The sequence below is a fragment of the Theobroma umbraticum genome, unplaced genomic scaffold, assembly GCF_002168275.2.
Source record: "Theobroma umbraticum cultivar Fairchild unplaced genomic scaffold, ASM216827v3 scaffold_51.0, whole genome shotgun sequence".
Taxonomy (NCBI): Eukaryota; Viridiplantae; Streptophyta; class Magnoliopsida; order Malvales; family Malvaceae; genus Theobroma; species Theobroma umbraticum.
Window position 1 is genome coordinate 1,404,812 of NW_018397260.1, and position 14,431 is coordinate 1,419,242.

At 32.9% G+C, this 14,431-nt stretch overlaps 1 protein-coding gene across 1 annotated transcript; it reads right to left on the reverse strand.

Annotated features, from left to right (window-relative positions):
- Nucleotides 1-7,270: 7,270 nt before the first annotated feature.
- LOC110416860 (Peroxidase superfamily protein) lies at nucleotides 7,271-10,303 on the reverse strand. The gene is made up of 3 exons (XM_021428982.2): nucleotides 9,912-10,303; nucleotides 9,225-9,419; nucleotides 7,271-8,064 (listed from the first exon to the last, which is right to left on the reverse strand). Exons 1-3 carry the CDS (start codon nucleotides 10,155-10,157, stop codon nucleotides 7,438-7,440), a joined length of 1,068 nt encoding a protein of 355 aa, XP_021284657.1. The 5' UTR covers nucleotides 10,158-10,303; the 3' UTR covers nucleotides 7,271-7,437.
- Between the last annotated feature and the right edge of the window lie 4,128 nt (nucleotides 10,304-14,431).

The following is a 14,431-nucleotide window of genomic DNA, read 5'->3' on the forward strand; positions in this document are numbered from 1 at the left end:
GTATATAGGCAATCATATTCTTCTTGTAGATCATCATAGGAAATATCACATGAACTAAGAGTTACCTCAAATTCTTCTTCTCTTGCCATCAAGCAAAAATTTGCTCTTTCTTCCAATTTTTCATTTTCTTTTCTTTTAAGCATGAAGAGTCACTATCGGACTGGCTTACTGCCACCCTTACTTTCTTTGGTTTTTTCATCTTTTTTGAAGATTCTTCCTTTGACATTGGACATTCAAATTTGAAATGTCCTAGTTTCTTGCATTCAAAGTAAATCATTTTATCCTTTTTATTGAGATCACCCTTGTGTTTAATTTTCAAAAGAAACCTTTGTCCTTCTTATAATTCTTCATTCCAAACCTTTTGCCCTTTTGTCCTATCAAATTTCTAAACCTTTTGGCCACCATTGCTAATTCTTCATCAATATTATTTGAAAATTCTTCAAGTTCTTCTACAATGAGCTAATCTTGAGTGCAAGAGTTTTCCTTTTCTGTTTAGCTTTTTTCCTTTCTTCCTTCATTCAAGTTCATGTGTAAGGAGAGAGTCACAAATTTCATCAAGTGTGACAACATTGAGATCTTTGGCCTCTCGAATGGTAGTGACCTTAGGCTTTTAGCTTTTTAAAAGACACTTAAGTAGTTTTTTTACTAACTCATGTTTAGGGATAGCTTTTTCAAGTTGATTGAGCTTGTTTGTAATATTGGTAAACCTATCGAACATGGTAGAGATATCTTCACCTGATTTTATTTTGAACATTTCATAATTTTGGGTGAATAAAGCAATTTTGGACTCCTTTACTTGTGAAGTCCCTTCATGAATGACTTTGAGTTTATCCCAAATTTCCTTGGCTACGATATAACTAGAAATTTATTGAACTCAATGGGAGTTAATTCACAATATATAAGTATTAATGGCCTTAAAGTTGGTTTAAACCTTTTTTACTTCAGCTTCAGTCCACTCAGTTCTTGGTTTAGGCATTCTCTCATCTATAACAAAGCTAGGTGAAGTGGAAACATAAGGTCTTCCCATAATAATATCTCACATTTTATGGTCAAGGACTCTAATGTGTATAGACATCTTAGTACTCTGATAAGCATAGTTTAATCCATCAAATAGAAAAACCCTACATGTGGATATACCCGTAGCAACAATTGATTTTTCCAAAGCCATATAGATCTTCTTTAAAGATGTTAAGCCTTAATTTTGAGGGTATAGCTTTGATACTACTTATTGGTCTTATTGAAGTGCTAGAAAGGGGATGAAGAGTACTAAAAATTTTAAAGAGTAGACTTTTTTTAAAGAAAAGCTTTTAACCAATTAGAGAGAGATCGATGTAAAGCTTATAGTAGTTAAAGACACCAAGTAAGGAAAGGTAGAGAGAAGTGGACAATGTAAGACTATTTATAGTGGTTCCCAATTAAGGATTTTCAACCCAACTTCACTATACCAATGGAATTAACAGCTTCTACCAAGCTTTCACAAGGTGAGCTTTTAACTTAAACTCTGATCCCTTACAATAAGCTTTAGAGTGCTTTCCACACTTTAATTTTTCAAGAAAAGAAGAGAAAGAAGTACAATTATGACACTTTACAAATCTAGAAGGATTACAATCAAACTCTAACACTTTTTCTAGATTTAGAATCAACAGCAAGTGTTTTTGGTGAAAGATATTTGGCTTTTTGCTCAAAATGGCTCTTTTATCTTCAAATATACTTTTTTTGGTCGTTAGAGCATCCTTTTATACTTAAGGAGTTAAATTTTTCTATTAGAGATAGTTCCTAGCTGTTGGAGACAACTTTGATGCCGTTCTACCTGTTATTTTGTCCTCTAATTCTTAACTTCCAATGGGCTGACAAGGTTCGACTAACTAGTTTCAAGTAGTTTTAACAAATTACAACTTCTTGCCTTGCACTATCTTGCTATTGTGTTCTCTGCTCTAACGATTACAGAAGACTGTAACCGAGTAAGCGATATTTGCCTTCAAGCCTCTCTACTTAAGCATACTTCCTTTAATTGGCTAACTTTCCCCTTAACTAATTGTAGCTTCACATCTTTTAGCCTTAACCGATTAACAGAAGCTCTAATCAATTAAAATTTCTTTGCATTTGTACTTCTTCATTTTGGCTCCCTGAAATGATCAACTTCACTTTGAATTTGAATTTTGGCATTTAGAGATTCTTCCAATCTTATGCTCTAACTGATTAATACGATGTTTTAACCGATTAGTAGACTTTTGTTTTGCTTTGTCCAATACCTTCTTAATTAGTTAAGCCTAGTGCTAACTGATTAACGTTTTCTGTTTTACTTTAACATATAGTCCAACCATTCCTTAAATGATTAAGACTTCTGATAATCAGTTATAAAAGCCTTGTCTTCATAAATTCTTTCCATTTTTCTCACTTTAACTGATTAGCCTATCTATGATATGATCTTGTTTTAATTCATTCATTTTATTGAGGGAATTTACTTTATCTTGCACATTTAATTAATGATTAGACATTAATGAATGAGGAATGTTTTGTTATCATAAAAAACATGTGGAGTCAACAATGCAAATAATAAAACTTCACCCTAAAAATTTTCTTGTGCATTAGAACTAACAAGCATAGAGTTCATTATTTCTTTTAATGTTTTATTTTTCCTTTCAACTAGACCATTTGATTCATGGGAATATGGAGGAGTGATTTCATAAATTATTCTTTATTTTTCACATATATCATTAATTGGTATATATTCATCCCCTCTATCTAACCTAACTTTTTTTATCTTTTTATTGAATTGATTTTCAACCTCAGCTTTATACTTAAGAAATATGTTAAAAGCTTCATTTTTATGCCCAAGTAAATAAACTTTAGTAAGTCTAGAGTAGTCATCAAGAAATGTAACATAATATTGCTTATCACCTCTACTAATAGTTTGTTTTAAATCTCCCAAAGCAATATAACTTAAACTTAAGAATTCATATTCTCTTCTTGCTGAAATACAAGTTTTCTTTGTTGATTTTGTTTCAGCACATATTTGACATTTACTAAAGCATCCATTTTTAATACTAGAAATTAAACCTAGTGATTGCATTTTTTTAATATAGGGAAGGCTAACATGTCTTAATCTACCATGCCATAAATCAGTTGAGTCAATCATATAAGTAAAAGAACTAGCAGTTTCATTCATAACATTTGTAATGTTAAGTATAAAAAGTCCCTGATTACAATATCCTTTACCCACAAACATATTATATTTTATCATTACGATCTTGTCAGATTCAAATGACACTTTCACCCCAACTTTGCCCAATAAGGTGACAAAAACTAGATTTTCCCTTATATTGGGAACATGTAGAACATCATTTAAAGTTAGGGTCTTGCCAGATATGAGCTTGAAAAAGATTTTCCCTTTGCCAAAAACTTGAGCAGTTCGAGAATCACCAAGATATATTATCTATTCTCCTTCTCCTACTAAGGTATAAGAGGTAAAGGCATTTCTGTTTGCACAAATATTCCAGGTAGCATTTGAGTCTACCATCCATTCCTTCACATTTGTCATCATATTGGCTTAAGAAATGATTGCAGCAATTATATCATCGAATTCATTTTCCTTGACCAAGTTGACTCTTAGATTAATAGGTTTGTCATTTTCCTTTGTTCTCTTCTTGCATTGTGCTACATGATGCCTTTGCTTTCCACAAACAAAATGACTACTCTTCTTTTTGAAGGTGGGATAAAGAGCATTGGGTTTATAATCAGGTTTATAAGTGTACCTTTATTAACGGTGTTGGGTTTTGCCTTGTGCCATATTAGCTTTAGTTGCAACTTCTTTAGCTTTAGAGGCCTTAATCTCCCTCCGGGTTATGTTTTCAATGATGATGTGCACAATCAAGGCTGCAAGTAACAATTGCTTTTCCTTGTGCTTCAGTTGTTGCTTATAACCATTCTAGGATTCTGACAGCTTCTCAATAAGTAATTCAGCAACGAACTCTTTTTGCAAGTTTATCTTTTCAACCTTCAAATCATCAACTAGTTTGTGGAATTCATTGATCCAACTCTTGATGTCCCTGTCATCTATCATCTTCAAGCAATAGAAGTTGCCAATCACAAACTTCTGTTTCCCAACATCTTTAATAATGTATCCGATAATCATTAACTCTCATATTTGCTTTACTTTTTGTAGGGATTGTATATATCAAACAGCTCATTAGAAAACATGCTAGTAATTGTATGCTTGCATACCTTATTCACATGCATCCATGATTCCAACATCCTGACATCGTCTGGCTTGGAATCAATTAGAGCAAAAGCCACCCCATGAACATCAAGATTTGAAAAAATCCTTTCTTGTCATTTTGTGAAGTTTCTACCATCAAAAACCCCAATTTTGAAAATATCTGAAATTGGTTTGGCATATGAGACTGAAGGCATAGGAGGAATGGTCAAAAGAGCAAGACTCAAGGTGGAACCATTGATGGTGGTGGTGGCAGTTACAGGGACAGATGCAATAATATGAACAATGGCGGTAACATTATCAGCATGGGAATCCATTATCCTTAAGATTGTAGAAAAAATCTAAGAAACAAATGATAAAGCACACAAAAATAAAAAGAAGTTTGAAGTGTGATTTCATTATCCTTAAGGATAATTTTTGCTCTTTCAAAGTACGAAACTCAATATAAAAAGATTATAGTGGTTATCCTCCAAGATTCAACAAACCCTTCCTTATTAGCTTTCACAAACTAGTAAGGGATATTAGGAATAACATAAAGACTTTTTTAGAGAAAAAAGAAACAACAAGAAGGCAAGAAAAATAGAGAAAATATGCAAAAAAGCTTTAATGGAGATGAGAGAACTGATGGTGTGTGTTGTGATTGAGGTATAGAGGCTCTATTTATAGGTTAAGAATAAAGTGAACATTGCACCAAATCAAGAGATTCAATGTTAAGTTGAAGTGAACATCGCACAAAATCAAGGAAATTAAAAATACCCAGTTAGCATGAAGGTATAGTTTGAGACAGATTTAGCTAGAATGAGTCAAATACTAGGAAAGCTGAGAAAGAAATAAAATCAAGGTACAAAAGTTCACTTTGGCCTAGCTTACATGTATAGGCGTGTGGCGTATAGGAAAGCTGAGAAAAGTTCACTTTTCTTTTATACCTTAGTAATGTGGGGTGTTGAAACCTTAAGAAATACACTATTTTTTCAACAGTTCCTTTAGCATTGGCGTCCAAAGAGCTTCCAATGCACCACCCAAGCGAGGAAGGCACACGAACCACAAACTGCATTGCCCAAGAGGACATAGCACAAAAGAACCAGCAAGACAAACAGAAGAGCGATCGATTCCAACTCCTTAACTCACAACACTCTCTTTCCAAATCCTTAACTCAACATACTCCTCATGCCCCTCCCTCCCATAATCATAAAAGCAAACAAACAATCACATGGGAAAATCTCCCTCGACCCCTTTCCCCTAAAAGGTCCCACCTTTCCCTCAATAAATGAATCAACCATCTCAACAAACGACAACCAAATAGTCCCTCACCCTCACTCCAAATCAGAGTCATCAATCTCAGCACTCAAAGGACAAAGCCATACAAAAAAGAAAAAAAAAAAAAGACAAAAAGCAAAGCTATCAAGAGCCTCCCACAACGAGAGCACCATATCATGAAGGATAATATCTTACACAAAGAATATGAGCTTTTTATTTGTTTGTTTATGTTTTTCTTGTTTTTCCTTTTATCTTCTTTTTTCTTTTTTTTTTTATTTCCTTTTTTAATTCTTTCTTCTTTCTTTTTCTCACATCCTCTGTCAACTTTCCTTTTATTAACATAACCATAAAACCAAAAAAACCTTGAAAACCATTCGACAGAAAAGCGCAACCCTTACTCACTAGCTCATCTCAGTTGAACAAGAAAGTTAAAACTAGAAACTAGACAAAGACCCCTTCCCCCTCATTAAGGGCGCTGCATGGGATTGTCAGAACCATCAACAAAAGAACACGTTGAAACATCCTTGACCTTGAAAGAAGTCCTGCTCAACTAGCAACCCGAGCAACATCGCCGTAAGACAATGAACTCCATCGAAACGCGCATAAAGAAGACTTCCTGTTGTGAAAAGAGAGCACAACCCCCACTCCTTCCCCTTTGATGAGGCACAAGGAGAAAATCATCAAGGCCTCCAGAACCGCAAGGAACCGAAGCACAGAAACAACGAAAGAAAGCCAACCATTCAACCCCTATAGTACCCACCCACTTATCAGCACTCAAAGAAGGACAATGCATAGGGTCCTTCCACCCATTCCCCCCAATCATAAAAACGCATCAAGACAAGAAAAAAATTGAACAATGGAATTTCCTTATGGGCATAAGGACAGGCGTCATCTTTCTCAAATCCACTCTCTTCCTTTTTTCTTCTTCCGTTTTCTTTTATATGGAATTTTCCTCTCCATTTCTCTTATTTCCTTTTTTTTTTCCTTTTAGAAATTTATTCCTTCTCTCTCTCTCTCCCTTTCTCTTTCTTTTTATTGGTTTTTTGTTGATACTTAATTTAAAGATTTCATCACACGAGTATCCTTTTCTAACAAGCACTTCATTCTAGGACAATATAATCTTATCGGATTCTATGACAGTCTTCAGACCTCTCTTGTTCAACATATTAGTAGAAATTAGATTCCTTCTCATATCCGCACCATGAAGCACATTCTATAGCACTACTTTTCGGAAGTAAACATTAAAGCTACCATGCCTTTGTCATGAACATCTATTACATTGCTATTTCTCATAAGAACCTTGCATCCACTATGAATTTTTTTTTTTTCATAATTTTTGAATTGCGGCTTATCATGGCACACAAATTTATTGCTTCCAACAATAAACAAAATCACAGACAACCTCAATGTAAAACTGATTAATAAAAAAAAAATTCATTGTCGAAAAAATAGTTAATGCTGTTGTTGTTGTAATTCATTGTAAAATTGTAATTGTTAATGAAAATTGACAATGGAATCATGGAACAATAGTGTCAACTGCTTAAACCCCAAAAAAAAAAATGTGTAAACCGCTGTTAAATGATAATCGTTGGAAGAAAAAAGGAATTAAGGCCGGGTTTTAAATTTGAAACAAATTAACGGAAGCAGGGTCCAATTTATATCAAACTTTAATTTTCCTTGTCCAGTTGTTCAGAACCGGCTAGCTTCACTCCTTACTTCAACCAACCTTGTCGAAGAAGGGAGAAGGAAAAGAACAGGCAATTGAAAACAAGGCCAGACTATCCTCAAGCAAACTCGTTTTCAACAAAGTTAGTTACTTTTATTAACAGAATTATCATCCACTACAAACCCAACCTTGAGAAAACACAAAGAAAGGGAGAAGCATAATAGAAAACATGCGATTAAAACCAGTTTCTAGGACAAAACATAATTAACATGTTTCTGCAGCTTCAAGAAGTAAGCCCTTAAAACTCAGACCAAGCTTCCTCCTCCACTTCCTCTTCCACCACAGACGCCAAATACAACTTGTTATCTGGATTCCTTATCGAACAATTGGCACGAATCTCCCCTTTCTTTCCAGTCAACACACTCAATTGCCCCATCTTTAGCATCGACAGCACAAACTTCTCAAAGAAGAGAGTCTCGTTCACGGCAAAGCTAGTAACAATGCCCCTTGTCTTGCTATTAGTGTACAGGTCTTGGTCCGAGGTGAACAGACCCTGGCGGTTCATGAGATCAACATAGTACTTGTTATCGAATTTGTCAGGGCTCCTTATATCTAACACAGTGGTGTTTGTGGAATTTGCTGCAGGACAAATCCCCTTGAGGTTATTGGCAAAGGTTTTGTCCATGTTAGGGTCTTGAGTAGGATAAAGCCGATTGGTGAAAGAGGAGCAATGGCTGATGCCAATGGTGTGGCCACCAGAGAGAGCTACTACATCAGTGGGGTCAAATTTTTTTGTAGCGAGGCTGGAGAGAATGGCGTCGGCGTTGTCAGTGGGTGGCGGTAAGTTCTGCAAGGTAACATTTCTTGTGGCAAAAGTCAGTCCGTCCCGCCTTCCCAACGGTACGTCATAGTCCGGACCTCCTGACTGCAATCAAGAAAATGGAGATACACACACATGATTACTTTATTAGCATTGGATTCAATTTTCAACAACATGACAACTCATTGCAATCAGATGATATTTTTTCGCTTTCAAAAGTAAAGCTCCACTCATTCAATTGGAGTTGGTGAGTTTGGCAGAACTTTCACATGGAAAATTTTAAACAAGAAAGGTTCTATGATAATTTATAACAAGACCCTAAAGAATCTTCTTTTTCTTGTTGGATAACAGAAAAAAAAAATCATAATTTTATATTGTTAAGCAAACTCATGTGGGGCCAAGAGAAAAACTCTTTTGCCTGTACTTGATACCTGCATCTTTCATACCATAGCTTTATGAACAGAGGAGAAATTAATTAATTAAAGAAACTTAGGATAACTTAAACCTCCAATCAAATACAAGCAATATGTCATGAAGGGTGTGACATATATACAAGACTTGAATCAGTCCATGGTAACGGAAAACAACTATAGTTGCCAGAAAATCATTTCATATTGGTAATTAATACCTTCTTCCTGGAGAAAAATTATGTTTTCACATGGATGGAGTCAATGGTCTTCTACCATTCAATCCTTTGATTTTCATTTTTTTTCCCATAATTTCGTGACTAGATTTTCCGGGGGAATGGCCAAGTACACAAAACGCATCTTATTAACACTTTTTTTTTATTTAATTCTAACATGTTGGATTTCACTCTCTTCTTTTCCAGAAAAAAAAATGACTTGGCCCCAGCAATTACCTCCATAAATAGTAAGTTATACAGAGGGTCCAGGGTAAAGAAAGGATAGGACCCATGGACACCTAACTTTCACCGAGCGAGCAAAGCTTCAATAAATTTTGACTTTATGGCACCAAAACATTGACTCTTGCTCCAATGAACATTTGTTCAAATTTTAAATCCTAAAGGCCCAAGGCCTATACTGGAAAAAATAAATAAAAATAAAGTTAGCCAGGCGTGTGTCACAGACCCTCTTTTAACCACACCCTTTGTGAAGTAGAACCACAAGTCCATGGTTTGAATTACAACTTTTTAGCTTATTTAATTAGAATTTTTTTTGTCCTAATTTTTCAGTCCAAAGTTAAAAACTTAATTTGCAAGGCAAAATTGGCTACAGAAAAGGACCTAATAAAATGGGGTCAATTACCAGGTAAACAGAATCACGAGCTGCGAGAGCAAGGATATCAGAGCAAGAGACGACTCTTCCACACTCTTTGTGGACACGCTCACGCAAGTCGTCGATGATCTCGAATGCCGTTGCTCTCAAGCTCAGGTTTGGGGGAGCATCCTGCTCGCTTGGCCCACTTGCTGATCCATCCAGCAGCACCGACCCATCACATCCCTGCAATTTTTTTAATGTATGCATTAATATAGTAATTAACATCAAGTCATCATCATGACATGATCAAATTAATTCTCCCTCAAAACTGATCAATACACTAGGCGACATTAAAGCAGTCTTGCATAAAAACCCAGAAAGCAATTGAAGCAGATGAAGGTATTTTGATTAAGTCTTGTTGGTGAAAGCTGAAAAGAAAGTATTAAGGGTATTTAACTTAAAAACCCAGAAAGTATTTCTCCTCTTCTTTTTTTTTTTTTTGTTTTTCTTTGTTTACTCTTTCAGTTGTAATTTGATCTATAAAAATGATTGTTTCCATGAAATTCGCTTCAGTCTCAGTGTTCAAGCAAGTGAAAGATGTAGCAACTATGCTATAAAGTACAGCAAAACAGTAAGAACAAAAATCTTTTACTGTTCATCACTCGAAAGGGATCTTCCTTGAAAGGCAATTACTACTAGTAAACTTTGTATTTGCATATATTACACATAAGGTACCTGAACGAAGCAGTCATGGAAATGAAGACGAAGCAACCCAGCAGCTTGGCCAATGTCCTTCTTGAAAACCTTCTTCAGCTGTTTTCTTATAATGGATTCGACTTTGGGACATGAAGATTCGTAGAAAGTCCACGAGAGGCCACTCTCTATAGGAGCAGAGCTGTCTGCCTCTGAAATGGAAAAGTAAGGTGCAAGAAAAAGAGAAGAGATCAAAAGGAAAGCAGTGAAACATCTAGCTTTAGCCATGGCTTTCTTGTTGATTTTTTCTTTCTTGTGTCCTATACAAAGCAGAACCAAGACTTATTTATAGCCTCATCAAGTCGTTCAGTAAGATTTTACTCACAATAATCTTCCCCTTTTTACAAAAAAAAAGAACATTTTATGTCTAGGTTTTTGGAATAAAGTAGGCATTGCCGTGTACTTCCATGGCCAGGAATGATTAGCCAATTTATTGTTTAAAAAATGTTGACAAAGTGCTGTAGACTTTGGAGGGATTGGCAAAATGAAATTGAAAAATGCAATGTGTGTTCACATCTGATTAAATTGCAAATTGTTGGGATGCTAAGAGTGAGACATCCCTTATCTGAAGGCACTAGATTCCTATGAATCAGCCAATAAGATTTTTTAAGGGTGATAAAAATTTAGTACTATTAGAGGCAAGAACCAGTATTCTTTCACGTTTTGTCAAACTTGGTGCCCAAGCTTATCACTATTTCAAGATTTTTTTCTTCTTTTTTTTTTATTGACACAAATAATTAGAGGTGTCTATGAACTGAGTCAATTAACACCCTTAAAACTTAGGCTCATACCTTATTTGACTTGATTCATCTATTTACATTTTATTTATTTTAACTCGATCTAACTCTAACGGTCTATTTAAATTTTATTTATTATTTAAAATATTAAAAATATTTTTTCTTTTAATTTTATAGTATTTGTAAATATATTTTCAAATTAAAATTAAATCAAAATAATTATTTAATAAAATAATAATATCACAAACTGAGTTTGGGTCATCCAAGATCCGATCCAAGCTCGTTCTAAGTCATGGACAAGTCTAATTTACCAATTGATAGATTGTTAAATAAGCAATATATAATTATATATAATATTTATAAAAGTTTCATTAATTAGGAAAGATATCATACCAACTATGAAACTTTTTGAGAGGGTAATTCATACTTAGTGGCTAATTCTTGTCCACAACCTACAACTACCTCACTACGCAATCAACAGGTATCAACATTGTTTCTTTTTAATCAAATGCAATCTCACTTGTTAATGAAATTACTTGTACTATTTTGCAGGAAATATAAACATTTGCAATTTGTAAAACAGATGGTATAGTTTTTTTCGTACACATAGGTAATATTTTTTATATTATTTATACTACATTTCACTTTCCAATCTTACTAGTAATTAGATCAATAAATGGAGACGTTTGATGAAAATTACAAATAAAAATTACCTAATAACAAAAATGAAAAGATCACTCTTGATACATCCACGATGTATAAATAATTAATTACTAGTATTTTGGCAGGTGAAATCTATTAGCTAGTCATTAACCTATGTAAAAATTGATTAGCGTCATATGTTTTGATGCAAATTAGGATGATAACTAGTAAAAGACATAGATATATTTTGATAAACATAATGAAACTTGGCAAATTTTCTTGAATTTCATCCAGATTGCATATTTAATGAAATCTGATAAATTATTATGTCTCAATTTTAAGTATTTAATATTTTATAATAGTTTTAACTGAGAAATTCATTTTGTTTATTGATTTAATTTTACTTGTCCAAAGTCCAAACCATTTGAAGAACAGGTACCAAAATTTAAACACTAAATTGCCATTTTGGTCATCTAAGTTTCTGTAATTTTATTTTTATATTTAATTTTGAAATATAATATTTTGATTATCGACATTTCTAAATACTAGTATTTTGATGGTTCATTGATTAAATGATAACAAGTATCTCACCTAACATTCATGTAACCATTTAAATCAACTACTATCTCACATAGTAAGAAAAAGGAATTTTTCTTTTAAAATTTATTTTTACATAATGTTTATGATCATGTGACTTAAGTTGGAGATCGGTCATCTTTTAACTATCGAATGATAAAAAATAAGATTTACAAATATTTAAGAGCAAAAATAAAAATTTTAAAAAAATAAAATGATTAAAATAGTAATTTACTTTAAAAAAAACCCACAGTTAAATTCAATGAACCCTATTGATAAAACAAGAATCAAGATTTACTTTCAACATGGCAATATCACCCTCAAAGTAGGCTAAGGTGGATCCAGTTCAGCCGTACGATTTGTAAAGATCCTAATCAAAGATCACCGACTTTTCTCTGTTTTCTATTTCAAGGATGACTCAGCATGCAACTTTCTGCCCTTCAAATCTTTGGTGAAAAACTTATTACCCTTGGTTTATCTAATTGGAACTTTGCAAAACTCCAACCCTCTGCCACTTGAACACGTTCTAAAGCCAAAAAGACTGAAATAGGCTTGATGCCTTTGACCAAGTCCTACGTACGACGATCCAAACCCAAACCAAGGACAAAATGAAAATGTGATAGATATATATGATCTAAGGAAGAGATAAGACACTTGTATATCATTTAAAATTATGCTTGAGTAAATATAATCAAGACATAATACCTAGAAAAATCTCTTAATCATTTAAAAAAAATTTAATTAACTCTTTATTTTTTTTATTAATTTAATTATATTTTTATAATTTTATTTTGAATGAAATAAATCTTTATGATTAAAATATTATTTTTTATTTTCTATACAATACAATATTAATATATTATTTTAGATAATGACATAATATCTTGATATGATATTATAAAATGATCGTATATTATTTTTATTATTTAAAATAATATTTTAATTAATAATAATTAATTTTTTATTTTTATAAAGTCAATTTTATATAAAAACAACCTTTGCAACTGTTGTAAGGGAAGAAGAAGGTGAAGGACTGTGAGTGCGAGACGTGGCGTTATGATCAGGATATCGAAATTAGAGTTGGGGTTGGTGAACGCAGTTGAATATTTGAAAATGATGGCTCCAATGGAAACTCATTATCCATCTTCTGAGCAACAGACTAAAGAGTTATGATTGCATTTGTGGTCCAAACTCACAAATAACAAAGCTTACAACGTGACTAAAATGTGCGAGCTTTAGGACTGCATAAATTAAAGTCGGGCAGCTCTATCTCTGCTAACTTTATTTATAGTCGTGCCAGCCTAGACAAACACTTTCCTTGGTTCAACGAAAGCACAGAAAAGGCCCACAGCTTGGGCAATACCTCCTTTCTTTATTGTTTTGATCAGAGAATCGAGGAAACAAAGTGGGATATGAGAGCAGATGGCAATATCTTGGAAGAGAAGGGCCTCCTGTCAGCCTTGTAATTTCTTTGTAGCTTTTTCAAAAAGAAATGGGTGTTGCTTCTAGGAAAGGCTCCTAAAGGAGAAAAATTTGAGAGAAAATACCATAAATTTCCATGGCAAAAGATCAGTATTCACCTTATTTATTGTTGTCTGAGCGAGGTTGCTTGTAAGTGTAATCGTTCAAGGACTTTCGTGTCTAGTGATGCCGTATAGTTGGCGCTTTAAATATCTGAAACGTGTGGAACTAAAGGTGGCCATTCAACAGCTCAGGTTATAATGAAAGTTAGTTATTTCAAGTTTTGATCCATTGGATCAAGTCATTTCGATTTTTATATATTATCATACGGATTATTAACTTTTTATATTAATTTAAAATAGACTTGAGTTTGCATCATTATTTTATTTATAATAATTCATAGATATAATATTTTTAAAACATTCTTAAAATATTTAAAAATATTCAAATAAATTTTTATTTTTTATTACATTCATCAAATTCTTATATTTTTATTTTGAATCAAATAAATCATTCTATTTTTAATCAAAATGTAACTTGTCATTTTATATTACGTAATGCTGACATGACATATTTATATGTCATATCAAGTAATGACGTGACATGATTGCATGAACACTTAATATTTTCATTTTTCATGTCATCGCCACGAGTAGAAAAAAATGATAAGTGATATTTTAACTAATAGTAATTAATCAATCATTACTACTAAATGTTATATTTGATCCAAAATAAAAATATATGAGTTTAATTGAATCCAATAGAAAGATAAAGACTTATTTGAATTTTCATGAATAATTCAAGAGTTTTTCAAAACATTATGCCTAATTCATATTAGACTTATTAATTTTTAATTAAATTAAAATCAAAATGAGAATATTATTTAAACTTATACTCATGTTTTGTTAGCCTTATCAGGAACTTCTTATACTAATCAATATATATCATTATTTGTATAATGTAGAACATAATACAAAAGTCATGGATGAGTATACTTTATTTTCTTACCTTAGTTTAAGTTCAACGAAGGTTAGTGCGTTAGTTAAATTCGAGGATGAATTTTCATAGGGAAGGAGAATGTGAAAT